The sequence below is a fragment of the Ornithorhynchus anatinus genome, chromosome 4 (genome assembly GCF_004115215.2).
Source record: "Ornithorhynchus anatinus isolate Pmale09 chromosome 4, mOrnAna1.pri.v4, whole genome shotgun sequence".
Classification (NCBI taxonomy): Eukaryota; Metazoa; Chordata; class Mammalia; order Monotremata; family Ornithorhynchidae; genus Ornithorhynchus; species Ornithorhynchus anatinus.
Window position 1 is genome coordinate 65,497,405 of NC_041731.1, and position 27,969 is coordinate 65,525,373.

The 27,969-nt window shown below is 42.9% G+C and overlaps 1 protein-coding gene and 1 non-coding gene across 2 annotated transcripts; one reads left to right on the forward strand and one right to left on the reverse strand.

The window, feature by feature from the left end:
* Positions 1-154: 154 nt before the first annotated feature.
* Positions 155-27,966, forward strand: DCAF13 (DDB1 and CUL4 associated factor 13). Its single transcript, XM_029063862.2, has 11 exons — positions 155-285; positions 5,384-5,583; positions 6,109-6,216; positions 7,538-7,627; positions 8,535-8,690; positions 13,974-14,051; positions 14,512-14,594; positions 16,687-16,851; positions 23,534-23,669; positions 26,635-26,798; positions 27,684-27,966. The coding sequence occupies exons 1-11, from the start codon at positions 216-218 to the stop codon at positions 27,769-27,771; spliced, it is 1,338 nt and encodes a 445-aa protein (XP_028919695.1). The 5' UTR covers positions 155-215; the 3' UTR covers positions 27,772-27,966.
* Positions 18,449-18,586, reverse strand: LOC114811698. The gene has a single exon (XR_003759394.1). It is a non-coding gene; the product is annotated as a small nucleolar RNA SNORA7 (small nucleolar RNA).
* Positions 27,967-27,969: the final 3 nt, after the last annotated feature.

A 27,969-nucleotide genomic window follows, 5' to 3' on the forward strand; every position in this document is an offset into this window, starting at 1 on the left:
GGCGGCGCCGCGAGTCGCACGGACGCAGGGGGACGGGCCCAGTCCCGGCCCCGCCCTCGGCCGCCGCCGCCGCCCTCCCTTCTTCTTCTTCTCCTCCTCCTCCTCCTCCTCCGTCGTCGTCTTCTCCTCAGCGCTAACGGCCGGGCTGACGTCACTTCCGGCGGCGGGACCGGAAGCGCCCCTCCGGCGGCCCCGAGGCGAGGCCCCGCGGCAGGATGAAGGTGAAGGTGCTGAGCCGGAATCCCGATGACTACGTCCGCGAGACCAAGCTGGACCTGCAGAGAGGTGAGCGGGGGAAGGCGGGGGCCCCGAGGGAGGCCGCGCGTCGGGCCCGCCGCCCCTCCACACCCCCTTCCTCGGGCCGGCTCCCGGAAGTCGGCCCGGCCTGCTTCTGCGCATGCGCGCTGGGCCTCCCCTCTCCACCGGCGCGCGCCCCCCCCCTCCCCCCCAGGCCGCCATTGGGCCCCTTCTGCTAGAGTGATGGGCTGGGGGGGGGGGGTTGTTAAGCCCTTGCTATAATAACGTTGGTATTTGCTAAGCGTTTACTATGTGCCAAGCACTGTGCACCGAGCACTGGGCTAAGCGCTGGGGTGGATCCAAGCCCACCCCAGGGTTAGACACATCCCCTTCCCACCTGGGGCTCCCAGTCTCCATCCCCATTTTACAGAGGAGGGAACCGAGGCCCAGAGGAATAATCATCACAATGTTGGTATTTGTTAAGCGCTTACTATGATGTGCACCGAGCACTGGGCTAAGCGCTGGAGTGGATCCAAGCCAATCGGGTTGGACACAGCCCCCTCCCACCTGGGGCGCCCAGTCTCCATCCCCATTTTACAGAGGAGGGAACTGAGGCCCAGAGAAATAATCATCATAATGTTGGTATTTGTTAAGCGCTTACTATGGGCACTGGGCTAAGCCCTGGGGTGGATCCAAGCCGATGGGGTTGGACACATGCCCCCCTCCCATATGGGGCTCCCAGTCTCCATCCCCATTTTATAGAGGAGGGAACCGAGGCCCAGAGGAATAATCATCATAATGTTGGTATTTGTTAAGCGCTTACTGTGATGTGCACCGAGCACTGGGCTAAGCGCTGGAGTGGATCCAAGCCAATCGGGTTGGACACATCCCCCTCCCACCTGGGGCTCCCAGTCTCCATCCCCATTTTACAGAGGAGGGAACGAGGCCCAGAGGAAGGGAAGTGACTCGCACAAGGCCACACAGACAAGTGGCAGAGCTGGGATTAAAACCCACGACCTAATTCCCAGGCCTCTGCTCTGTAATAATAACAGTAATGGTATTTGTTAAGCACTTACAATGTGCACCGAGCACTGGGCTAAGCGCTGGGGTGGATCCAAGCCAATCGGGTTGGACACATCCCCGTCCCACGTGGAGCTCCCAGTCTCCATCTCCATTTTACAGAGGAGGGAACTGAGGCCCAGAGGAAGGGAAGTGACTCGCTCAAGGCCACACAGCAGAACAGTACTTTGCACACTAAGCACTTAACAAATACCATCATTATCATTATTATTAAATGGCAGAGGAGGGGTTAGAACCCCTGACCTGATTCCCAGGCCTGTGCTCTATAATAGTAATGGTAATAGTGTTTGTTAAGCGCTTACTATGTATTAGCCCATCGTTGGGCAGGGATTGTCTCTATCTGTTGCCGAATTGTATATTCCAAGCGCTTAGTACAGTCCTCTGCACATAGTAAGCGCTCAATAAATATGAATGAATGAATGCCAGGCACTGTACTAAGCGCTGGAGTTGATACAATCCACTACAATCCTATCCCACCGTCGAACCCTGGGCCACGTCCTCCCGCGGTCCCGGAACGCCCTCCCTCCTCACCTCCGCCAAACTAATTCTCTTCCCCTCTTCAAAACCGTACTTAAAACTCACCTCCTCCAAGAGGCCTTCCCAGACTGAGCTCCCCTTCTCCCTCTACTCCCTCTACCACCCCCCCTTCACCTCTCCACAGCTTAACCCTCTTCTCCCCCCATTTCCCTCTGCTCCTCCCCCTCTCCCATCCCATCCCCTCAGCACAGTACTCCTCTGCTCAACTGTATATATTTTCATTACCCTATTTATTTTGTTAATTTTGTTAATGAAATGTACATCGCCTCGATTCTATTTAGTTGCCATTGTTTTTACGAGATATTCTTCCCCTCGACTCTATTTATTGCCATTGTTCTTGTCTGTCCGTCGCCCCCGATTAGACTGTAAGCCCGTCAAACGGCAGGGACTGTCTCTATCTGTGCCCACTTGTTCATTCCAAGCGCTTAGTACAGCGCTCTGCCCATAGTAAGTGCTCAATAAATACTATTGAATGAATGAATACAAGCCAATCGGGTTGGACACAGTCCCCATCCCACATGGGGCTCCCGGTCTCCATCCCCATTATACAGATGAGGGAACCGAGGCCCAGAGGAAGGGAAGTGACTCGCTCAAGACCACACAGAGCTGTGCTTTGCACATACTAAGCGTGTTTTGCACATCCTACGCGCTTAACAAATACTATCATTATCATTATTATTAAGTAGCGGAGGAGGGATTAGTGCCCATGACCTTCTGATTCCCAGGCCTTGCTTTATAATAATAACAGTAATGATATTTGTTAAGTGCTTATTTTGTGCCAGGCACTGAACTAAGCACTGGGGTGGTTACAAGCAAATCAGGTTGGACACAATCCCCATCCCGTGTGGGATTCCCAGTCTCGATCCCCATTTTACAGATGAGGGAACTGAGGTCCAGAGGAAGTGAAGTGCTTCACCCAAGGCCACACATTAGATAAGGAGTGGAGTTGGGGTTAGAACCTATGACCTTCTGACAACCAAGCTTGTGCTCTATAATAATAGTAGTAATGGTATTTCTTAAGTGCCTACTGTGCGCCAGGCACTCTACTAAACGTTAGGGTGGATTCAGGCAAATCGGGTTGGAAACAGTCTTTTGTCTCACGTGGGCCTCCCTGTCTCAATCCCCATTTTACAGATGAGGTAACTGAGGCACGGAGAAGTGAAAAGACTCACCCAGAGTCATATAGCAGATAAATGGTGGAGCCGGGATTAGAACCTGTGATCTTCTGATTCCCAAGCCTGTGCTCTATCCACTATCCCATGCTGCTTCTCTTTATTTAAGGGCTCACTTAAACACTTAACAGTACTCTACACACAGTAAGCACTCAGTAAATACGATGGATTGATTACCATGTGTCAGACACTGTAGTAAGCTCTGGGGTAGATACAAGCTCATCAGGTTGCAGCATGGCTCAGTGGAAAGAGCCTGGGCTTGGGAGTCGGAGGTCATGGGTTTGAATCCCGGCCCTGCCACTTGTCAGCTGTGTGACTGTGGGCAAGTTACTTAACTTCTCTGTGCCTCGGGTACTTCATCTGTAAAATGGGGATTAAGACTGTGAGCCTCACGTGGGACAACCTGATTACCCTGTATCTACCCCAGCGCTTAGAACAGTGCTCGGCACATAGTAAGCGCTTAATAAATACCAACATTATTAATAATAAAAATAATGTTGGCATTTGTTAAGCGCTTACTATGTGCCGAGCACTGTTCTAAGCGCTGGGGTAGACATAGGGGAATCAGGTTGTCCCACGTGGGGCTCACAGTCTTAATCCCCGTTTTACAGATGAGGGAACTGAGGCACAGAGAAGCTAAGTGACTTGCCTACAGTCACACAGCCGACAAGTGGCAGAGCTGGGATTCGAACTCATGAGCCCTGACTCCAAAGCCCGTGCTCTTTCCACTGAGCCACGCTACACAGACCATGTCCCACATGGGGTTCACAGCCTTTTTTTAATGGTATTTGATAAGCACTTACTACACTGAAGCACGGGGATAGATACAAAGTTGTCAGGTTGGACTCTGTCCCTGTCCCGCATGGGACTCACAGTCTTCATCCCCCTTTTACAGATGAGGGAGCAGAGGCACAGAGACGTGAAGTGACTTGCCCGGGGTCACGCAGCAGGCCAGTGGTAGAGCCGGGGGAGCCGGGATTAGAACTCGGGTCGTTCTTACTCCCAGGTCCCTGCTCTGACCATCAGGCCATGTGTGATGGCCTTGTTGCTGAGGTTGAAATTGGCATTTCCCTGAGAATTTCCTCCCAAGCTTGCTGTTTTTCCCCTGAGCAGCTGGGAAATCCTAACCAGTTGACTACTCGTTTACTCAGATGTTCGGTGTCTCTGCTTTGCATTATTCATTCAGTTGTATTTATTGAGCACTTACTGAGTGCAGAGCACTGTTCTTTGCTACTCTTTCTCTTCCTACTCTCTCTGGGCCCAATTCTGGTGACACTTTTCTTGTTTGCATTTCCATCAATCAATTAGTGCTATTTATTGAGCACTCGCTTTGTGAGAGCACAGTCCCAAGCAGCAGCAGTGGGACAAGGGTGGTAAGGGGAGGTGTAACTTTTTGTCAACATGTTTGTCGAGGCTAAAAGGCCATTTGGAAATTAACAGTGATTTTCGCTTTTTTGCCATATCCCGACTATCCACTCTACCCTGTTAGCCGGGTTAATCCGAGGTTGCCGACACAGTAAACTCAATGATCCGGCTTCAGAGTATTAGTTACAAGATAAGTGTGAACTATAAACTAGACTATAGCCTATAAACTCTCTGTGGACAGGGGATGTGTCGGCCAACTTCATTGTTCTGTATTCTCCCAAGCGTTTTAGTACAGTGCTCTGCACACAGTAAGGGGTCAGTAAAAACGGTTGATTGGTTGAATGGCCAATTCTGCCCAACAGTTGATTCACGGTGAAGTTTGGATCATTTTTTTAAAGGGAGGTGTCGGAATCCCTCCTTACAATTCCTCCCTCCTCGCAATTGGCAGTTAATTAGGTGGGAATACTTATGGGATTGCCTAAACCAACCATCACCCATCATTAATCAGGAAGTAGGAGCACTGCGTGGATATAGTGGCATGCTTCAACGAAAAAAATCCAGTCTTTGCTGAGAGGTATCTATTTTATTAACCAAAACCTCTAGCCTTTCCTGAGAGGTATCTTTTCTCTTAACTGCGCGTTATGGTTTCCATTTTATCTGAGCCTGTGATTGAAATGGATAATTGAGAGCTTCTAAGGAAACATGACATGACCACAAAGTTACATTTGTCTTATTATTTAGCTAAATTTTGCATCTTCAATAGTTCTTTTTAAGGTGTCAGTGAGGAAGAAGTCATCGTCACCTTGGACAAAGTTACCTGTCTCGATTGAATAAATTAGGGAAAGTTTAAAAATATAAAGGAAAAATGAGACTAGAGAGATTGCTACAATATTAGCAAAGCATTGCTAAGCACCACTTTTGGAAGATGGGACTGAAAAAGTATGAATTGTAGAGATTGTCATGATCCTTTTCTATTCATTCTCTCACGCCAGTACCCAGAAACTATGACCCTACACTACATCCATTTGAAGTTTCAAGAGAATATACAAGAGCCCTAAATGCTACCAAATTGGAACGTGTGTTTGCAAAGCCATTCCTTGCTTCCCTGGATGGTCACCGTGATGGAGTGAATTGCATAGCCAAACATCCGAAGAGTTTGTGTACGATACTTTCTGGGGCATGTGATGGAGAGGCAAGTGATTTGCTTTTTGATTCACAAAAATCTCTTTGTTCTACCACTCAGTTTTTATAATTTCCATGCCTTCTGTACCCTAGTTGCTGTTGCCACAACTCATTTTTAAAATCAGAAAGTTAAATCTAATGCCTACTCTGCAGGTAACAAAATTATAAATGTCCAAACTTATGTATCTCATGACTCTTCTGCTGAAATACAGATCACATTCTTGTAGTTCAGCCACTTGACCTTTAACTTCTCTTCCAAGAAGACCTAATTACCACTTAACTGAAACTCGTTTCCCTTTTATAAATGTGGGAACTTTTGATGCCTGGCATCTGCACATTTTTCCTGCATTGGTATTGTTGATTGACTGATCTCGGTCTTGTATCCAATACACAGTCCATCAATTGACTCCAGAGGACTTTGCTTATCCCTCTCCATTGGTGATTCTGACTGACGTTGACGGCATTTTGCCTATATATAGCAACCCAGACAGTGATATCTGATACTTAATTTAAATTTCCTGATGCGGTTTAATAGGTTAAAATTTGGAACTTAACCAAGCGAGACTGTATCCGAACATTTCAAGCCCATGAAGGTTTTGTACGTGGAATGTGTGCCCGCTTCTGTGGAACCTCCTTCTTTACCGTAAGTATAATGTTGCTAAACTTTCTCATGTGGTAAAGAGCCAAATGTAACATCGCCGGTGCTTCCTTATGAGTTTATTCAATGCCTATTTTTGATAGAGTGCTTTGATAGAGATAGGGAATACCTCTCTCCTGTTCTCCCTCCCTCCCCTTCCCCACACCGTCTTTGTCTGTTTTGTAAATAGCAACAGTTCCAGTTGACATCAGTGCCATCGGTCCCCCGAGGAGAGGGCAGGGATCACCTTTTTCCCTTCTGTCGAAGTCTCCCAAGTGCCTCATTCAGTGCTGTGGCCCCAGTAGGTGCTCAAATACAAATGGACAAGTGTGTCTAACAAGTGTATTCTTAATCACAAATTGTTTCTTGAGTACCACTTTGCCTATTGTGTCTCTGGGGTCTTGTAATAAGTTACCCTTAGCATTTAGCTGATTGATATGTAGAGTGAGTTTGTATTGATTTGAGTCTCTCATATAGTCTTGTTCAAGAAAAGTGTAAAATTTTAGTAACAACTGCAGTGGTTCCTACCTTATTCATGTTAGGAAAGCTGAATTGTGCCTTAATTCAGTGGAAAGAGCACAGATGTGGAAGTCAGAAGACCTGAATCCTAGTCTTAGCTTTTGCCAGTGGCAGTCTGAGGCACTCTGAGCGAGTCAAAAGTCACTTTGGGATCTTCAGTTTCCTGATCTGTAAAACGGGGACAAAAGTGCCTTCTTCTCCCTTCCTCAGAAGATTGGATATTTCTTTAGATTGCAGGACATTGTGAACCAAATTCTCATAACAAAGTCATTTCCTGGAATCAAGGAAGGTCATTTGGCATTGTTTTAATAACTTTTAGTCATTTGGAAACTGTTCAGTGTCTTCTGTTGCACCCATATTCCCTGAGCACTTTCTAAGTAGAACCTGGAAGCACTTACAGTAATACACTGGGAAGAAGTTGAATGCACTGTTCATAATGTGGAAAATGCCCAGGCCAGAATAATCTGGACAGAGCATGTGTGCCGGGAACAAGAGCATTCAGACAACTAGAGAATCAACAGGATAAAGGATAGCCTGAAAGAGTTAATTCCTGCGTTGCTCCCCCAAAAATCTAAATGGGGGGGTGTGACAGTGTCCTAAATCTAGGAATGTGTTGGTCACCATAGGGCCAAGGTTGGTGGAATTGGTGTGCTGAAGTGCTTAAAATAATTCTTTGCTAACTTAATTGCTAAAAGATTTCTTCAATAAAATTTATGTGCAAATAGTATTTTATGAACTAAAGAGTTTGAAAGTTGAGACAAGGCATATTGAAATTATGTAGTAGTAACTTTGTCTTAATCACATTTAGATTGGTGATGACAAGACAGTGAAACACTGGAAAATGGAAGGACCGGCATATGGAGAAGAGGAAGAGCCACTGCAAACTATATTAGGAAAGGTAGAGAAATGATTTACTTTAGTAATTCTCATTTTGTAAGACCAAGTAAGAAAAATATATGAGAACCCTTACACCTCTTCCCTTTCAATTCCCCCTCTCCCCTTCCCCCCCACCAAACGCAAACAAAACAGAAGGGAATCATTATACTGTTGGCTGATTTTTTTTAGTGCTTTAGATTTAGTCATGAGAATTTCTTAATGATCAAAAATAACAGTAACACGGTACTGTGTATTATTGCATATCTCATAAACATGTGCCCAGAAAACAATTTTATGAGATCACACTACACTTTAGATGAGACTTTATCTTGTGACTTTAAAGTAGTAATAAAATCTGTGGTGATAGAGTAAAATGATAAAATTCAGGTCAGATGACTTTATTCTGGCCAGAATAAAAATAAATGTAAAATGACGGTAAGGGGAGTGGACTTTAGGATATTTAAGATATGAATTGTTTCCTTTGTCATCACCTAGTTTTAACTTTTGCTTGGCAAGTCAGAATTCTTTCAGTTTCAAGGGCAATATGAATCACTTACAAGGAGCCCTGAATTCTGTAAAGCAGTTAATATGTTGCAAGTGCACTTTTTTCGGGGCGGGGGGGATATGACTTGTGTTTGTACTCTGCATTTGGGGTAGGATGAAATTGGGAATAGGGAATGTTTTTTCAGCAATGTGCGTCTACCTGGTCAGAAGTGACGCGTTGTTGGAAGAGAAGTTTTTGCACATGCACAGGTCACTGATGAAGGCATGTTTCTGAATCAGTGATTCAAAGGAATTTGTATGCAGAAGGAAACTTATATTTTTAACCTGGTAGGATAAATTGATGCAAAAGCCTTGAAGTATTTTTTTGGCGTGCAAACCTGAAGCAGTAGCTGAACACTTCTTTAACACTGTATTTGTTCTTAAAGACTGTGTACACAGGAATTGATCACCACTGGAAAAAAGCAGTTTTTGCAACATGTGGCCAACAAGTGGACATCTGGGATGAGCAAAGAACTAGCCCTTTATGTTCAATGACATGGGGTGTTGAGAGCATTAACAGTGTTAAATTTAACCCGATTGAGGTAATGTGTTTTTGTTCTACTATTCTATGAATTATTACTTAAAATTAAATGAGTTTCAACAGTGTTTTATGAGCCTATTTAAAAAGGAGTGCATCTACTAGTCCTGTGCGTATTTTTGAAAACAGTATTGCTTTGTTATGAGATGACCTATTTAATAAATGCCATAAGTTTTGCTCATATTGCTCAAAAGCTGTTATAATGTTCTCAGTACTTTACACTCTTGGATACTGGATTTGAGCTTTGAAAAGGATTGAGACGCAGCATGGCCTAGTGGATAGAGCCCACGCCTGGGAGTTGGAAGGACCTGGGTTCTAATCCTGCCTCTGCCACTTGTCTACTGTGTGACTTGGGACAAGTCACTTACCTTCTCAGGACCATCATCCTAATTTATAAAATGGGGATTAAGACTTGTCAACCCCATGTGGGACATGGACTGTGTCCAACCTGATTAGATTGTACCTACCCCAGTGCTTAGTACGGTGCCTGGCACATAGCACTTAACAAATACCATTTAAAAAAAGCTCATTTTAAAGTCTGTCACTCTGGCCAAAAGTTAGCACTAGCTGTGAGAGATTTTGTGTAACGTAGGGTTTCCTAATGCCAGGTGTAGCCTGAAGCTTCCCCATGACATTCTTCATTCCTTGCAGGCCACCTTGCTGGACATTTTCTCAGGTAAATGGGGTAGGATGTAAGAACAAGGAGATCAAGAGCTGCGAATGAGCGCATGCTCCTATTCTGCTCCGCAATTCTATTCCAGAGAGTCGTTGGGTTCCTCCACCCTTCTTTCCCTACCTCTTCGCCTTCGGAAGTACCAGTGGCGTGGCATAGTGGATAGAGCCTGGGGCCTGGGAGTCAGGAAATCATGGGTTCTAATCCTGGCTCCTCCACTTGTCCACTGTGTGACCCTGGGCAAGTCACTTTACTTATCCAGGGCCTCAGTTACCTCATCTGTAAAATGGGGATTGAGACTGTGGGCTCCACATTGGAAAGAGATTATGATCAACTTGATTTGCTTATATCCATCTCAGTGCTTAGTACAGTGCCTGACATATACTAATAATTATGGTATTTGTTAAGTGCTCACTATGTGCCAGGCACCATACTAAATGCTGGAATGGTTACAAGGAACTCGGTTTGGACATAGTCCCTGTCCCATATTGGGGGCTCAGTCTCAATCTCCATTTTACAGATGAAGTAACTGAGGCGAAATAAAGTGACTTTTGCTCAAGGTCACACAGCAGGCAAATGATATTAAGCACTTAATAAATACCACAGTTATTATTCAGTGGCAAAATCAAAAGCAAATCTAAAAATGCAGTTCCAATAAGAAGCTGCCAACCTCATCTTTCACACCCTACCTGATGTTTAAGGCCTTGGAACAATTTGACATTCATTCATTCATTCAGTCGTATTTATTGAGCACTTACTATGTGCAGAGCACTGTACTAAGCACATGGAATATACAATTCAACAACAGATAGAGACAATCCCTGCCCGACGACGGGCTCACAGTCTAAACGGGGGAGACAGACAACAAAACAAAATGATAGTCTGGTGTCAGTATCATCAAGATAAATAGAATCATAGATACATACACATCATTAACAAAATCGAGTAATAAATAATATATACAAATATGCACAAGTGCTGTGGGGCGGGGAACGGGGAAAAGCAGAGGGTGGGAGAAGGGAAGTAGAGGGGTGGAGGAGCAGAGGGAAAGGGGAGACTCCTGGGAAGGCCTCCTGGAGGAGGTGAGCTTTCAGTAGGGCTTTGAAGAGGGGAAGAGAGTTAGTTTGGCAGATGTGGGGAGGGAGGGCATTCCAGGTCAGCGGTAGGTTGTGGGCCAGGGGTTGACAACGGGACAGGCGCAAATGAGGGACCGTGAGGAAGTGAGCAGCAGAGGAGTGGAGCAAGCTGGGCTGTAAAAGGAGAGAAGGGAGGTGAGGGAGGAGGGGGCAAGGTGATGGAGAGTTTTGAAGCCAAGAGTGAGGAGTTTTTGTTTCTTGCAAAGGTTGATAGTCAACCACTGGAGGTTTTTGAGGAGGGGAGTGACATGCCCAGAGCATTTCTTTAGGAAGATGATCCAGGCAGCGGAATGAAGAATAGACCGGAGTGGGGAGAGGTAGGAGGAAGGGAGATCTGAGAGGAGGCTAGCACAATAATCCAGCCGGGATATTATGAGAGCTTGTACCAGCAAAGTAGCAGTTTGGATGGAGAAGAAAGGTCAGATCTTGGCGATATTGTGAAGGTGGGACCGGCAGGTTCTGGTGACGGATTGGATGTGAGGTGAATATGAGAGCATTCAGAATTCAAAACATTCAAAACAAATAATGGGTAGTACTGGGTCCCCTTTTATTCTCCATCTACACCCACTCCCTTGGAGAACTTATTCGCTCACACAGCTTTAGCTACCATCTCTTTGCGAATCTACATCTCCAGCCCTGATCTCTCTCCCTCTCTGGAGTCTCACATTTCCTCCTGCCTTCAAGACATCTCTACTTGGATGTCCTCCCATCACCTCGAACTTAATATGGCTAAAACTGAACTTAGCTTCCCACCCAAATCCTGCTCTACCGCCCACTTTCCCATCACCCTTGACGGCATCACCATCCTTCCTGTTTCACAAGCCCATAACCTTGGCGTTATCCTTGACTCCTCTCTGTCATTCAACCCACATATTCAAGCCATCACACTAAATCCTGTCAGTTCTACCTTCACGACATTGCTGAAATTCGCCCCTTCCTATCCATCCAAACTGCTGCCACATTAATACAGCGCTTATCCTATTCCACTTTGAGTTTTTTGTGTCAGCCTCTTTGCTGACTTCCCTGCCTCCTCTCTCTCCCCACTCCAGTCCATGCTACACTCTGCTGCCCAGATCATTTTCCTTCAAAAATGTTCAGACCATGTTTCCCCACTTTTCAAGAAACTCCAGGACGTGCCCATTCACTTCTGCCTCAAACAGGAACTCCTCACCGTTGGCTTTATAGCACTCAATCACTTTGCCCCCTCCTACCCCACCTTGCCACTATTCCTGCTACAACGCAGCCTGCACACTTCATTCTTCTAATGCTATACTCACTGTACTTCGACCTCGTCTATCTCGCCGCTGAGCTCTTGCCGATATCCTACCTCTGACCTGGAACGCCCTCCTTCCTCATATCGGACAGATAATTGCTTTCCCCTACTTCAAAGCCTTATTGAAGGCACATCTCCTCCAAAAAACCTTCCCTGACTAAGCCCTCCTCTCCTCTTCTTCCACTCCCTTCTACGTCACCCTGACTTGTCCCTTCATCCATCCTCCCTCCCAGCACCTGAGCATATATGTATACATCTGTGATTTATTTATTTATTTGTGTCTATTAATGTCTGTCTCCCCTTCTAGATTGTGAGCTCATTGTGGGCAGGGAATGTGTCTGTTCGTTGTGTACAAACATCTCCCAGGCGCTTAGTACAGTGCTTTGCACACAGTAAGCACTCAATAAATACGATAAAATGAGTGAATGATAGATCATCAGCCTTCTTGCTATCGGCTACTTGCTTTCATCATGTAATAGGAAAGTAATGTTCCCAGTCAATAGTCCGTGTTCTGGTCTCTGTAGATACTAAGAATCGTCTGTTACAGGGCTAGCCAACCAGCAGCCTCATGTGGCTTTTGCCATGCTGCAGAGCTAGTGGTTTATTATTTATTTCTTTTGCCTTAGTAGTATAGTGGGGCTGGGCCTGGGCAGGAATGGGTGTGTCCTGGCCCAATCAATCAATTCATCAGTGGTGCTAAGTTTGGGAGAATCTTGTCTTGTTTTATGAGTTTCCTACCCGTAGCAACTCCATGGCCACACCACTCCCAAAACGCCCCACCTCCATCCGCACTCACTGGGGAGAATACAGTAGAGTAAATAGAGTGATCCCTGGCTTAAAGGAGTGTCCATTCTAGCAGACTCCCCAGCCCTCTCCCTCTCCTATTGTTGCTCACCAGTCCTCCCTCCTCTGAGTGTTTGCTAGCCTTTTGATCTGTGGTTCTCAGTTTTGTGGCTCTTCAGTTCGTGAAGTTTGGTCTCTCCTATTGTATTGTTTTCAAACCAAGCATTGTGCTGACATCCACCTGGTCATCAAACCTGATTTTCCCACCTCGAGGCTGGCTCCGCCTTCCTCATCCTCCCACATAAAATTTAGTCCAACATCTGCTAACTTTGGGGGAAGTAGTCAGGCTATGTTCCCTCTGAGGGCTGGGAAATAGAACTGGTAGCCTTGGAGGCAATAGAGCAAGTCCTGATGGGCAGAACTCCAAGTTCCACCAGGGCTCTTTGTTTTCTGAGACCGTAAATAACAAAGATTCTACAGTTAGGTGGTCACTAAAAAGGGAAGTAAAAGAGATGATCTACAGGGAGAGAAGTTAATGAAGTGGGGCTTAGTAAGTCCAGAGACTAATCATGTACGTTAGTGTCTTCAATAAGAAGGACATCTACATGTGGATTATGAGCTTAAACTGAACATTATTCAAAAAGCCAGCCATATGGATAGAAAATACTTTGTTTTGCACTTGCCTGTTGGGTTGGAAAAAGAAGGTAGTATTTTTTTATGGTATTTGCTATGTGCTTATTCTGTGTCAAACACTGTTCTAGGTACTGGGGTAGGTACAAGTTAATTAGGTCAGACAGTCCCTGTCCTGCATGAGATGCACCCTCTAAGTAGAGGGGGCTACAGGTATTTAATCCTCATTGTACAGTTGAGGAACTGAGGCACAGAGAAGGTAAGTGATTTGCCCAAGGTCACACAGCAAGCAATTGGCAAGGCCAGATTAGAACCCAGGTCCCCCCAGGCCCATGTTCTTTCCATTAGGCAATGCTGCTTCTCTGTAATGAGAATGGAGTGGAAAGGTAAAGAAGCCAATGTGCTAATGCAGTTATAATTAGTGGTGGCATAATTAAGTGCTTAGTACAGTGCTCTGTGCACCATAAGCACTCGATAAATACCATTGGTCAATCAGTTGATATTCACTTCTCCCCTTCTCCTTGCTCCCTCTCGTACATCATTTCTCTGCTCACTTCCAGCCTGGGAAGTGGAAGCTTACTGTTTGTAACACTTGCCCCAGCTAAGTGAATACCTCTGTGAGTTACTGATTACTGATAAAAATAATAATAATGTTGGTATTTGTTAAGCACTTATTATGTGCAGATAAAATGGATAAGTAACATAGATTTTATTAATTGACTCTGTAATGTTTAGTTTGGTGCCCAATTCATTCTAGAACATAAAACTGATGTTTGTCACATTTATTTTTAGACCCACCTTTTGGGAAGTTGCGCATCTGATAGGAATATAGTGCTATATGATATGAGGCAGTCCACGCCTTTGAAGAAGGTGAGTTGCTTTTGTTGTTTTCCTTCTGGTTTACACACTGGTCAAACTTTTCAGCTACTAAGGACAGTAAAACAATTCTGAAAAGAACATGGACTAGGAATGGAACTGGGGAAGAGGTTCAGGCATTTCTTTGGTCCAATTTCAAAGTCCAGCATTTTAATTTTTTTTGAAGTCATGGGTAATAATGGAATGGAAATACTGTCTTTTCCAGGCCTAGGCAGGTGCTCCAGAGAGGTGGAGTGCTTTTTAGATATCATGGGGGTTCTTGGGAGAAGGCCACAGACCTTGTAGAGGTAGATAAAAGAGGCATGATTAGGGGCTCGTGTCTGAGCCTGTTCTATCGTACTCCAAGAGCAAGGTTGGGTTCCACTTGTGAGGTTCTAGATTTGTCTTTTTGCCTTTGAAGATCACAGTAGTGGGCCTGGGATGGTGTTAAAACAATGTGGGCTTCCTTTCTCAGGTGATTTTGGACATGAGGACAAATACACTCTGTTGGAACCCTATGGAAGCTTTCATCTTCACTGCAGCAAATGAAGACTACAAGTAAGCAATTCTCTATTCTCAAATGCTCTGTTTATCCCAGACAGATTTGGCCAATGACTTTTTTTTGAATCATAGTCACTGCCAGTTGAATTAATGGTCCTCAAATATTTCAGTGTAAAACTACCTTGGTAGTGCAAAAATTTTCGAGAACAAAGAGAAAGGAGGAAGTCATAGGGGTATCTCATTGAGCACGTCACCTCCTGGTTTTCCCATATCTTTCTGGCCACTTTCTCAGTCTCTTTCGCAGGCTCCTCTGCCTCCCATCCCAGCACTGTGGAAATCCCTCAAAGCTTAGTTTCCGAGTCTCCTTCTATTCTCCATCTACACCCACTGCTTTGGAGAACTCATTTGCCCCTTTGGGTTCAACTACCATCTCTATGTGGATGATCCCAAATGTACCTCTTCAGCTTGGGCTTTTCTCCTTTTCTACAGTCTCACCGTTCCTCCTGCCTTCTGCCAATACCTTAAATTTAACATACCCAAAACAGAATTCTTCATCTTTCCACCCAAACCCTTTCTTCCCTGCACTTTCCTATCACAGTAGTCAGCACCCCCATCCTCCCTGTCCCACGAGCCCGTAACCTTGGCATTATCCTGGACTCATCTCTCTCATTTAACCCACATATTCATTCTGTCACCACATCATTTCGGTTCTACCTTCATGTCACTAAAATCTACTCTTTCCACCCAGACTGCTATCACATTAATCCAGGCATTTCTCCTATCCCGCCTTGATTACTGCATTGGCCTCCTTGCTGACCTCTCTGCCTGTTGGCCATACTTCACTCTGCTGCCCGGATTATTTTTCTTAAAAAAAAAATTCAGTCTGTTTCCCCACTCTTCAAGAATCTCCAGCTGTTGTCCACCTTTGCGTCCAACAAATCCCTCGCCATTGGCTTTGGAGCACTCAAATACCTTTCTCCTTCCTATCTTACCTCACTAATTTCCTGCTACAACCCAACCCACTCACTTCGCTCCTCTAACACCAGCCTACTCACGGTATCTCAGTCCCATCCATCGCACCACCAACCCCTTGCCCACATCCTACCTCTGGCCTGGAACACCCTCCCCCTTCATATCCAACAGACCACCACTCCATCTCCTCCAGGAGGCCTTCTCTGACTAAGCCCTTATTTCCTCTACTCTCTCTCCCTTTATCGCCTTTGCATTTTGATTGGTAATGTGTATAAATCCATCAGTGATATATATTGAGTGCTTCCTGTGTACAGAGCACTGTATTAAGCACTTGGGAGAATACAACAGAGGTGCTTTCAGCCTCTCCCTTTTCCAGTCCATACTTTATCCTGCTTCTTGGATCCTTTTTAAAATACATTGCACATCTTCCACTCCTCAAAAACTCCGGTGCTTGTCAGTTCTACTCCATATCAAGCAGAAACTCCTAATCATTCTTTTTAAGGCATTCAGTCAGCTGTCTTCCTTCTACTTATCCTCTCTCTTCTTCCACAACACCCAGCTCTCAATCTTCCTTCCTTTTTAAATGAATCTATTCATTCTGCTTTTTTCTTATCTCCCCTTCAAAGCCTCCCCACTGCCTGAAACTCCCTCCCCATTCAAATCCAACAGGCTACAGCTCTCTCCACCTGTAAAACCTTTCTTTGATGGCATCTCTTCCAGAAGGCCTTCCCTCTGTAGTCTTTAATGTCCTCTCAATTATAATCCTTAACTTCCACTTCAACTCCTCCGCACCACCTAGATTGCTTATTACCACAATGCCTGTAGCACTAATGTGTATATCTTATATGCTCTTTCTAACATTTGTACTCTTTATAGCAGGCACTCAATTGGTACTATTGATGGAGTTCATTCGATTATTTTTACTGAGTATTTACTGTGTGCAGAGCACTGTACTAAGCACTTGGAAAAGTACATTACAGCAATAAAGAGAGACGGTCCCTGCCCACAATGAGCTCACACTCTAGAAGGAGTGAGATGCTGTCTCCCAGTAGCCGAGCTAAAAGTTAAAAGTTAAAGTAAACAGCCTAACTTTTAGCAGTTGGGCAGGCGGTTTAATTTTGGAGAATTTTTATGTCTACCTATGTATTTTTTTATAATTGATCTAAATCTCTTACAGCTTGTATACTTTTGATATGCGTTCCCTTTCCAAGCCTGTAAAAGTGCATATGGATCACGTGTCTGCAGTTCTTGATGTGGATTACTCTCCCACTGGGAAAGAGTTTGTGTCAGCCAGTTTTGATAAATCCATTCGCATCTTTCCTGTAGATTATGGTCATAGCAGGTAAGTGACTACAAGTAAGAGTTTTTCAGTCAGTGATGAATTTAGAGGTTTTTTTCCTAGCCTTTATTTGGGTAACCTGAGTATTGGATGACTGTCAAATGATCCGTAAAATGATCCGTAAAAATATTTTTGATTCACTACTGCCTTGGCATCTCTGTTATTCTTAATGTTTGTTTTACGCACTGTTAATGCCGAGGACAACTCCAGGTTTTTCGCATTTCATATAGGAGGACATAATTAACTGAAATATTTTGTGGAAGTAGTTGTCATTCAGAAAAGATTGGCTCTAAGTGTTCATATTAAGCCTCTTCCATTCTGTTTATTCAAACATGGGTTAATAAATTCAGCCCTTCCTTTTATTTGTTAAGTGTTCATCAGTGTCAAGCACTATTCTAAGCTCTAAGGTAGACTCAAGTTAATCAGGTCGGAGACCATCCCTGTCTCACATGGAATTCACAGTCTAATTAGGAGGGTTATAACGTATTGAATCAACATTTTGCGGTTGAGAAAACTGAGGCACAGAGAAATGAATTCCCCAAGGTCACACGGCAGGGAAGTTGCAGACCTGGAATTAGAACCCAGGTCCTTTGACTCTCAGATCTGTGCTTTAACCACAAGGCCACACTGGCCTAGAAAACTGGTACAAAATAGAATCAGAGCAGGAGTGGACTTCAGGACATTTACATGTCCAGTCTCCTGCCTCCAAGCAAATGAGAGATGGCTCCTGTTATTTTCTTTAACTTTTTCAGGAAAGGAGATTTAACAAACTCCTGATTTAGTGGTTATATTTGACTTCTGAAGTGTATAATGGCGGGAAGCAGTGGTGGTTCTTAGATTTGGAAGTTTTAAAAAAAAATCAGGACTCCAAGACAGATAATTGAATTTATCATCCAGAAAGATCAAAATTCTCTTTTTTTCCTCACTGGACAGACATTAAATTTGTTCCTGTAGTGTAGGCCAAGCTGAACTTTTTTTACTTTCATAGTAGCAATTGTATTGGATGATGTTGGGCAAAAAGTTGAGTTAATATTTACCTACAGAAGACTGTTTCACAGGATTCAAGACTTGTAAGTCAATATAGCATTTTCAGTTCACACAACTAGTTAGTAGAGCAAGCACACTGAAAAAATTATTTTCAGTAATTCAGTGGTGCTTGAGTAGTGTGGGCAGAGCACTGTACTACGGGCTTGGGAGAGTACCGTACAGCAGAGTTGGTAGACACATTCCCTTCCCACAGCAAATGCTCTGATTGACATGTTCCATCTCAACCTGTCTTGTGCAGTTAATGCCGTATTTCAGTTATAGCTACATTCCAGGAGAAACGCTAAACAAAATTTGTTAGTTTGACAGGTTCACTGACAACTGTATCATAAATCTTGTCTTGTCCTGTTGAGTTGTCGCCAACTTGTAGTGTTGCCATGGACACATCTCTCCCAGAACGCCCCACTTCCATCTGTAATCGTTCCAGTAGTGTATCCCTAGAGTTTTCTTGGTAAAAATACTGAAACGGTTTACCATTGCCTCCTTCCGCGCAGTCAACTTGAGTCTCCGGCCTCAACTCTCCCATGCCGCTGCTGCCCAGCACAGGGGAGTTTTGACTGGTAGCAGATTGCCTGCCACTCGCTAGCCACTGGCCAAGCTAGGAATGGAATGGGTAGGCCTCTGCTTAACTCTCCCTCCCATAGTCAAAACTGGTAGAGCACTGAAAGCTCTCCAGGTACGACAATGGGAGGAGAGTATCATAAACAGAAATAGCTTTTTGCTCAGTATGGTGATGAGTATGCACTGAAGTTTTTCCTTGTTATAAGATAGAACGCTGGTGTTAGCGGAAGCATCTGCTGATGCACTATTTGAGTAAAATTCATTAAGTGGGAACTATGCCCCCATCATATCCTCCTCCCCCTCTCTCCTGCCCTGCAACCCCCACAGAGGGTATAAAAGCATTTGTGCTGTGACAGGAAATAAAAGTTTGGCAGATGTGTCGAGCACTTAGTTCAGTGCTCAGCACACAGTAAGCAATCAATAAATATGATTGGCGTGTGGGCTTGCTTTAAAGCTATGGAGGAAAAAGGTAAGAAGGGAGTGTTAGCACAGTCATAAACAGGTGCTAATTGACTCTTCTAAATCAGGTCACCCTAATTTCTTGCTGTCCGTCTACAGTATACTTTTTCCATTCTTGACATAAATGAGTGTTTTGGTAGATAATCATCTCAGGCTAGGGCCCCTGAACTGTAGTTGGAAATAAAAGAACCCCAGCCCTGGGCAGCAGCTGGAGTGCTCCTATAGAAATGATTTTTCTTGTTTTTTTTTCCTGTTGAGGAATTTATGCTCCATGAGCCTGGGGTTGCATTTGACAAATTTTTTTTTTAAAAAAGACCACATTCAGATAGTCTCTGAAATGACCTTCAAGAAATACTTTGTGTATTTTCTTGTTCAGCCTTTGACATAAATTGTGAGGGAAAGCTCTTAAATGCTACATTTGAATCAATAGATTTAAAAACAGCTTCCAATTTAGAGTTCATTCATTGTTTACCAAGCAGATAACTGGATCACTGTCCTTCACCTAAAGCAATTATTTTGTTTCTATGTAGATTCAGAGCTTATTACATATAAATTATTATCCCTATTGTAAAGTGAATGTTTCCTCTCTTTCTCTTGGTAAGATTTAAAATCTAGTATGTGGGCGAGGACCCGCAAAAATAACCAGAGATTCAAAGATGCAAGAATTATTATTATTAATCTTATTTGTTGAGCACTTACTGTGTGTGAAGCACTGTACTAAGTGCTCGGGAGAAACTTAGGAGCTGGAGTGCTCCTATAGAAATGATTTTTCTTGTTTTTTTTTCCTGTTGAGGAATTTATGCTCCATGAGCCTGGGGTTGCATTTGACAAATTTTTTTTTAAAAAAGACCACATTCAGATAGTCTCTGAAATGACCTTCAAGAAATACTTTGTGTATTTTCTTGTTCAGCCTTTGACATAAATTGTGAGGGAAAGCTCTTAAATGCTACATTTGAATCAATAGATTTAAAAACAGCTTCCAATTTAGAGTTCATTCATTGTTTACCAAGCAGATAACTGGATCACTGTCCTTCACCTAAAGCAATTATTTTGTTTCTATGTAGATTCAGAGCTTATTACATATAAATTATTATCCCTATTGTAAAGTGAATGTTTCCTCTCTTTCTCTTGGTAAGATTTAAAATCTAGTATGTGGGCGAGGACCCGCAAAAATAACCAGAGATTCAAAGATGCAAGAATTATTATTATTAATCTTATTTGTTGAGCACTTACTGTGTGTGAAGCACTGTACTAAGTGCTCGGGAGAAACTTAGAGCATCAAACATATTCCCTGCCCACAACGGAATGACTGAAATCCATTGTATATAGGAATGTTGATTAACTGATTCCTAATCATCATCATTATTATTATATATAATAAGATATAATATTCCTCATTATTATTATTTTTGATGCAAGCGCAAAACCTGCACTAGTACCAAGTGTGTTTTATACTGGATACAAAGCTAAAATGTAGTTTCCTGGCATTTATTTTAAACTTGACGGCAGTCAGGGATATGGATGCCAGAGTCTCTGACTTGAATTTAGGATTTTGGAACAAGTTGGAAACAATAGAATATCTCAAATCAGTAGTGGACCCAATGCACCTGGACAGCCACGGATCCTCTGGTGATACTAGATCCAGTCAATCAGGAGAATTTATTGAGTCATGTGTGCAATGCACTGTGCTGGTAGAATTCAGCAGCGGTAAAAGACCATTTCAACCCTCATGGTAAACTCATCATACAGACTGATATATGATAGAACCATCTCAGCTCTCTTCTCTGTACCTGTAACAGCGCCTTACATAAAAACCCAAATGTTATTTAAAGGAAACATTGCTCTCAGAATTCCTTAGTAAAGTAAAAGCTTCAGTGGTTTGCCAAAAGGTCTTGGAGTAGTTGTACATGGTGGAAAGGCACTGCTAAACTGGAACTGGACCCGTTCAACATAAGCAAACAATGCATCTTTTAAGTGGTTTGACTATGTTAAATTGGAATATGGATACAAATTAGCTGTCACGCCCTGGGCTTCTTTCAGTACGTTTCCATCCTATTATATATTTTGTCAGTCAGTTGTGTTTAGTGAGCACTTACTGTGTGCAGAGCATTGTACTAAACACTGTGATTTTCTGCCCAAGTTTGAACTTGTTTATTCAAATTTTTTTCAATTCTCACTCGGGGGGCCATTTGTACTTTTGTCTTGATGCATTTTATTATTTATTATCATCAAGTGCCATCGAGTCATTTCCGACTCAGTGGCTCTATGGATATCTTTTTTTCCAGAACATGCTGTTTTCTACCATAATCCATAAACTTTCTAACAGTTCTTCCGTTATTGTTGTGGTCTCTATCCATCTAGCTGCTGGTCTGTCTCTTCCACGTTTTCCCTGGACTTTTCCTAGCATTAGTGTCTTCTCCAGAGAATTATGTCTCCTGATTATGTGTCCAAAATATGCTAATCTAAGTCCAGTCATTTGGCCTTCCAAAAACCACTTTGGCTTAATTTGCTCCAAAATCCATTTGTTTATTTTTCAGGCAGTCCATGGTATTTGCAAAAGCCTTCCCCAACACCACATTTCAAAAGAGTTGATGCTTTTTCTACCTTGTTTTTTCACTGTCCAGCTTTCAGATCCGTACACTATCACTAGAAACATCTAATTAATGTTGGTATTTGTTAAGCGCTTACTATGTGCAGAGCACTGTTCTAAGCGCTGGGGGAGACACGGGGGAATCAGGTTGTCCCACATGGGGCTCACAATCTTAATCCCCATTTTACAGATGAGGTAACTGAGGCCCAGAGAAGTTAAGTGACTTGCCCACAGTCACACAGCTGACAAGTGGCAGAGCTGGGATTCGAACTCATGACCTCTGACTCCAAAGCCCATGCTCTTTCCACTGAGCCACGCTGCTTCTAGAGCAGCGTCATAGAATTGATGCATTTTATAGCACTTTTCAATTTAGTGTCTGGTGAATTTTAATTAATGTTTCATTAGCATTTACAAGTCCTCTAACATTTTCTTTAAGAATTCATTATATCATCTCAACACACTATCTGGAGGCCCTCACCATCTTTCCACAATCATCCTCTGTTGTTTTCAGATCACCCCAATCTAGCTGAATTATCGTGACTGGGGGCCAAAAAGAGTCAATAAAACATGAAGATGAGAAGCACTTCAGAGTCTAGCTACACATCACGATTTCCTCTAATTTAGCAATTCTAAGACAAAGTCTTAATATCTAAGTTTTAACCCTGGCATAAAATAAGCACTTTGAGAGGAACAGTGAATGTTAGTGTATTACTGCTAAAAGATTTGATAGGTCATTTGAATTTTTTGGGTTTGTTTTTTTGGGTTTCCATATTATTCATCTAGTTTCCTTTAGTCATTTCTAAGCATGATTTATTATGTTAAATTTTCATCAGAATTTATAATATTTATAATAATTTATGGAGCACCGTGTGCAGAGAGCATTATTAAGTGCCTGGAAGAGTACAGTATAACAGACACATTCCCTGCCCACTACAAGCTTACAGTCTAGACAGGGAAACAGACATTCACTTGTCGGCTGTGTGACTGTGGGCAAGTCACTTCACTTCTCTGTGCCTCAGTTCCCTCATCTGTAAAATGGGGATTAAGACTGTGAGCCCCACGAGGGACAACCTGATTCCCCTATGTCTACCCCAGCACTTAGAACAGTGCTCGGCACATAGTAAGCGCTTAACAAATACCAACATTATTATTATAATAAATAAATTATGGATATGCACATAAGCACTGTGGGGATGGGGGACGGGGAGGTGAATAAAAGGAGCAAATCAGATCCACTCTGAAGGTAGTGGGAGAAAAAGAAATGAGGGCTTAGTAAGGGAAGGCCTTTTGGAGAAGATGTGCCTTCAATAAGCCTTTGAAGCTGGAGAGAGTAATTATCTGTCAGCTTTGAAGAGGGAGGGCGTTCCAGGCCAGAGGCAGGACGTGGGCGAGGGGTCAATGGCAAGATAGATGAGATGGAGGTACAGTGAGAAGATTATAATTAGAGGAGCGAAGTGTGTGGGGTGGGTTGTAGAAGGAGACTATCAAGAAGGTAGGAGGGAGCAAAGTGATAGAGTGCTTTAAGGAGTTTCTGTTTAATGTGGAGGTGGATGAGCAACTATTGGAGGTGCTTGAGAAGAGGGGAAGTATGGACTGAACTTTCTGTAGAGTAGTGATCTGGGAAGCAGAGTGAAGGTTGGCCTGGAGTGAGGAGAGACAGGAGGCAGAGCAGAAGGAGGACAGGATTGGGAGTCAGTTGAACTGAGTTTTCAACTTACACTCCAGCACTTGTCTGCTCTCTGACTTTGGGCAAGTCACTTAGCTTCTCTGTCTCATTTCATCATCTGTAAAATGGAGATTAAATATTGGGTCTCCTTCCCCCCTTAGACTGCATTCCATGTGAGACAGGGACTGTGTGACTGATCTGATTAATGTGAATCTACCCCAGCACTTAGAACAAAAGTGCTTAACAAATACCAGTTATTATTACTTTTTTTAATCATAGTTCCATTCTCTCAGGATTTAGTGTTAGAAAAAGAAATATTTGGAAAGAGTAATTGATATGATTTTGATTGTGTTCCTATTTTTTAGGGAAGTGTACCACACCAAACGAATGCAGCACGTCATCTGTGTCAAGTGGACATCTGACAACAAATATATTCTCTGTGGCTCTGATGAAATGAACATTCGTCTGTGGAAAGCCAATCCTTCTGAAAAGCTGGGTGTGGTAAGAGGCTCCTTTATGCGTTTGATGGTTGGCCTGAGAGACCTATTTCTTTTATAATGCATTTCCTTAGTAATCAGAGAAAAACCATGTCTATCAAACCAAATAGCTGTGCAGTTATTAATAGCATTACTGCAGTTTGGGCTACTCTGTGTTTCTTTAAAATTCCGATGTGATTATGTTTGTGATTGTCATGTTATGTGAAATACTGCTTGTCGGTTTGATTTTTGCTTGGCAGACTTTTGAATGTCTTGTTCTTGTATCACTAATTTCAGCCATTACAATTTATTGGACTCCCTTAGTAATTCCATTTAGATGATCAGTAATCAATTCAGAGCATTTTGTGGTTTTTTTTCTTTTTGTTAGTCAAGTAAATATCTTCCAAGAGCCAGTAAGCAATCTGTACCTTGTCTGCCCCCTTTCCTCACTCCTAATTAATATTGGAAATTGAATAATAATAGAACACGTTGTTCCAAGCACTGTGCTAAATAGTAGTAATTGTATTTATTGAGTGCTTAGGGAGAGCAAGGGTACTATTGGGTAGATTAAACAGAAGCACAAGACATAAACTCTGCTTCGTCAGAGCTTACATGGTAATGGAGGAGACAAATAGATATATCATAGATAATAAGCACTCTCCCTCTCTTTTTCTATCAGGATGGATATAAATTCATATGTGCAGCGGCAGCTGAAAGGTTGATAAGCAGGATACAGAGAGTTAGTTAGGGAAGGTTTATTGGAGCTAGGTGTTTTAAGAGGGCTTTGGAGGTGGGTAGGGCTGAGGTCCGGCAGATATGGTGGGAAAGGGAGTTCCAGCCTGTGGGGACAATACAAGGAAGAGGTCAGAGGCAGGCAAGAGAAGAACTGGGTATAGCCAGGAGGTGGGCATTTAGGGGAGTGAAGAACATGAGCAGTGGAGAAAGAGGTGGGAGGAGCTGATAAGGAGGAGAACCCTAAAGTCATCAGTGAGCAGTTTTTGCCTGACGTAGAAGGAAATGGAGAACCATTGGAGAATTTTGAAGAGAGAGGAGATGTGTGCCGAGCAAAAATCAGAAAGATAATTTGGGCATCAGCATAGAGTAGGGGCTAAAGAGGGGAGAAGTTGAAGATTTTAAGAGGGGTCAAAGGACTGGGGTAGATTGAACATAATTGGATCAGGCACAGTCCCCATCCCACAATTTTGGATCTGAAGATGAATATGATGTATCATTCAACTGACTTGAAGCTTTCTGAAAGTTTCCACTAAATGACAAAAAATTATATTTTGAATTTGAAGTTGGAAGAAAAATTATTTTCAGGTTTTAATGTATTTTTAGTCAACTCTATTCCTAAGAACTTTTTTCTTAAAGTAGACAGCATTAACATTTCAGGTAGTTACAAGGCCCTTCAAATTGATTTCAAAAACCTGGTGTATTCAGGCTTTTTGAGCATTGAAACACCTGCTACAAATCAACCAGATTTAACTGAGGTGTCACTTAATTGTAAATGTACCACCTTTATTATAAACACATTACTATTGGTATAAATCTTGACTATGTCATGAACCATTTTGCTGAATTAAATGGTGCGTAGAGAAATGGAAAAGAACAAAGGAATATGATAACACTCAAAAATCGAAAGATGAAGACATTGAAGATCTGTTTTATGTCACATTCATATTTTTAACACAGAATTAAATCATAGGATCTAGAATGAACGAGGATTGTTTTTTTAAAAATTAGTTCAAATTAAATATTGTTACCATACATAGTCTCATGATCTATGGCCACCTGTAGCATTTCAAAGTACAGTAGTGATAATGGGAATATTCCAAAGACAGTATTGATTTTTTCACTTCTTTCAATATTTTATGATATTGCCTCATGAGACAAAGTCTTGTATAGAGGGTCCTGTAGTAAACTGACGAACATTGTTGATTTGCACTTTTCATTTGTTGCAGCCACTTGTAATGTGCCAAAATCCAAAGTCCTTTGACGAAAATGCCTTTTGTCACAAAGTCCTTTTGTATGATTTGTGTGACAAATATTTGCTCTTTGAGGGGACTTCCTTTTCCCCAGCAGTCACTTTAGCTTCCCCTATCAATTTTTCAACCAGATGCCTTCTTTAGTTTTCTTTAGAAAAGCAGCATGGTGTAGTGGATGGAGCATCGGCCTGGGAGTCAGAAGGTCATGGGTTCTAATCCCAGCTCCACCCCTTGTGTAACCTTGGGCAAATCACTTCACTTCTGTGCCTCAAGTTACTTCATCTGTAAAGTGGGAATTTAAGGCTGTGAATCCCCTGTGGGACAGGGACTGTGTCCAACCTGACTTGCTTGTATAATAATAATGTTGGTATTTGTTAAGCGCTTACTATGTGCAAAGCACTGTTTTAAGCACTGGGGGGGGAGATACAAGGTGATCAGGTTATCCCACTTGGGGGTCACAGTCTTCATCCCCATATTACAGATGAGGTAACAGAGGCCCAGAGAAGTTAAGTGACTTGTCCAAAGTCACACAGCTGACAAGTGGCAGAGCCAGAATTGGAACCCATGACCTCTGACTCCCAAGCCCGGGCTCTTGCCACTGAGCCCCACTGCTTCAACCCCCGAATCTATCCCAATGCTTAGTATGGTGCCTGGCACAAAGTAAGCACATAACAAATACCATAATTATTATTTAGCCATTGGGTGCCAGACTTAGGAGTGTAAGTCTCAACCTTAAGTGGAATTTTAGAGGAACTCAGTTGATAATGAATGCAGTGGCAGTCACATGGTTTAATGACCAATCTCTTTCGGTACATTTAAGCTAAACTGTGAAACAAATGAAACACTGTTAGCATTTGTGAGAACAGACTTGTAGCATTATTCTATAGATTAGGGGTGGTTTTTGGTGTTTATAATAATTAGGAATTAAGTAACAGGGACCAATACCACATATGTTTGCAGTCTTACTATTTGATCCGCTCTTAATGGCAAAATGTATTTCCTCAGCTTGCACCGCGAGAAAAAGCTGCGTTACTTTATAATCAAAAGCTGAAGGAGAAATTCCAACACCATCCTCAGATCAGACGTATAGCTCGCCATCGTCATCTCCCGAAGGCCATCTACAGCCAGGTCCAGCAGCAGCGCATCATGAGAGCATCTCGTCAACGGAAGTATGTCTACGGGTGTTGGTTCCTCAGCCTGGCCTCCCCTCCCTTCTCAATTAGAAAGCTAAGGCAGGAGACCATCAGTTTGGTAGCAGTGGACCAGGCCGTATTTCAAGGAAGCATGATCTGCTATCACACAGATGAGTCAGTGGGTAATGGCGTCAGTCTGAAAGGGTAGAAAAGGTCAGATCTTCTTGCCTGAAGTCACTCTGGTAGTGATCGACCCAGGGTCAGAATTAATGATGACCTTTGTAGGGGGAGGAAAAAACACCTTTGTTCTTGCTGGAAAGAATGCATGCAAATCTGGACTTGAAGAGGGAAATCAACTTAAAGCAAATGATATATCACTGAGGACATTGCTCTGCCTGAATTTTCTGACCTTTGAGTGGATTTGCTCACCTTTGCAAATGAAAAGCAGAGTTTAAAAAGTCTGTGTTTGAGAGGCATGATGCCTTTTTGTTTTCTAGTAAAAGTACCCGAGAGACCATTGGCTAGCAGTTCCCAAGAGCGGTCTGTGGGGGATATAAAGTAGAATGTTCTCGGGGGACAATCCTTGCCTTTGGAATTCTGTCAACATCAAAAATAATCCTTGTTCATCTGACGTAGCCTATCTCCAGCTACCCAACCCAGATGGGTAACCTACATCCCTGCCTTTTTGTTTCCATATTTTCAACACTTGATTTTCTGGAATTAAACCATTTTTAATAGAGGTGTTATTCACCTTAAAAACCTAATGGCTCGTTGAGAAGATAAGTAACAAACTCAAGTGTCGGCTACTTCATTTGAGCCTGTACCTTAGAACGCTTAAAGAAATGTGGCTTATAATGAGAGATGTTTCATCTCTTGGCTTCTCAGATCTCACTTAAATTTTGTATATTTTTTTGTTTCTAGGGAAAAGAATCGACGTCAACATAGCAAACCGGGATCTGTACCGATTGTGTCAGAGAAGGACAAGCATGTTGTGGCTGTAGTGAAATAACATTCCACTGCTGTCTCTTGTAAATATTGGTTTTCTTTAATGGGCATAATCTAAAAATAGATTATTAATCTTGACTTCAGGTACAGTGGGGCCATCCCATTTTTTTATCACCTTTGCATTTTAACATTGTGGTGTTCATTAGTCAAGTCTCTTCAAAATAGCCCTATTAAATGCTTGCTAATACAGTTTTGAAAATCA

Excerpts from the sequence above, each read along its gene's own strand:
- DCAF13 (XM_029063862.2), top strand. The coding sequence starts at position 216 with ATGAAGGTGAAGGTGCTGAGCCGGAATCCCGATGACTACGTCCGCGAG. Across the intron at positions 14,595-16,686 it reads GCAGCAAATGAAGACTACAA|CTTGTATACTTTTGATATGC; the intron begins GTAAGCAATTCT and ends AATCTCTTACAG. Across the intron at positions 26,799-27,683 it reads AGAGCATCTCGTCAACGGAA|GGAAAAGAATCGACGTCAAC; the intron begins GTATGTCTACGG and ends TTTTGTTTCTAG.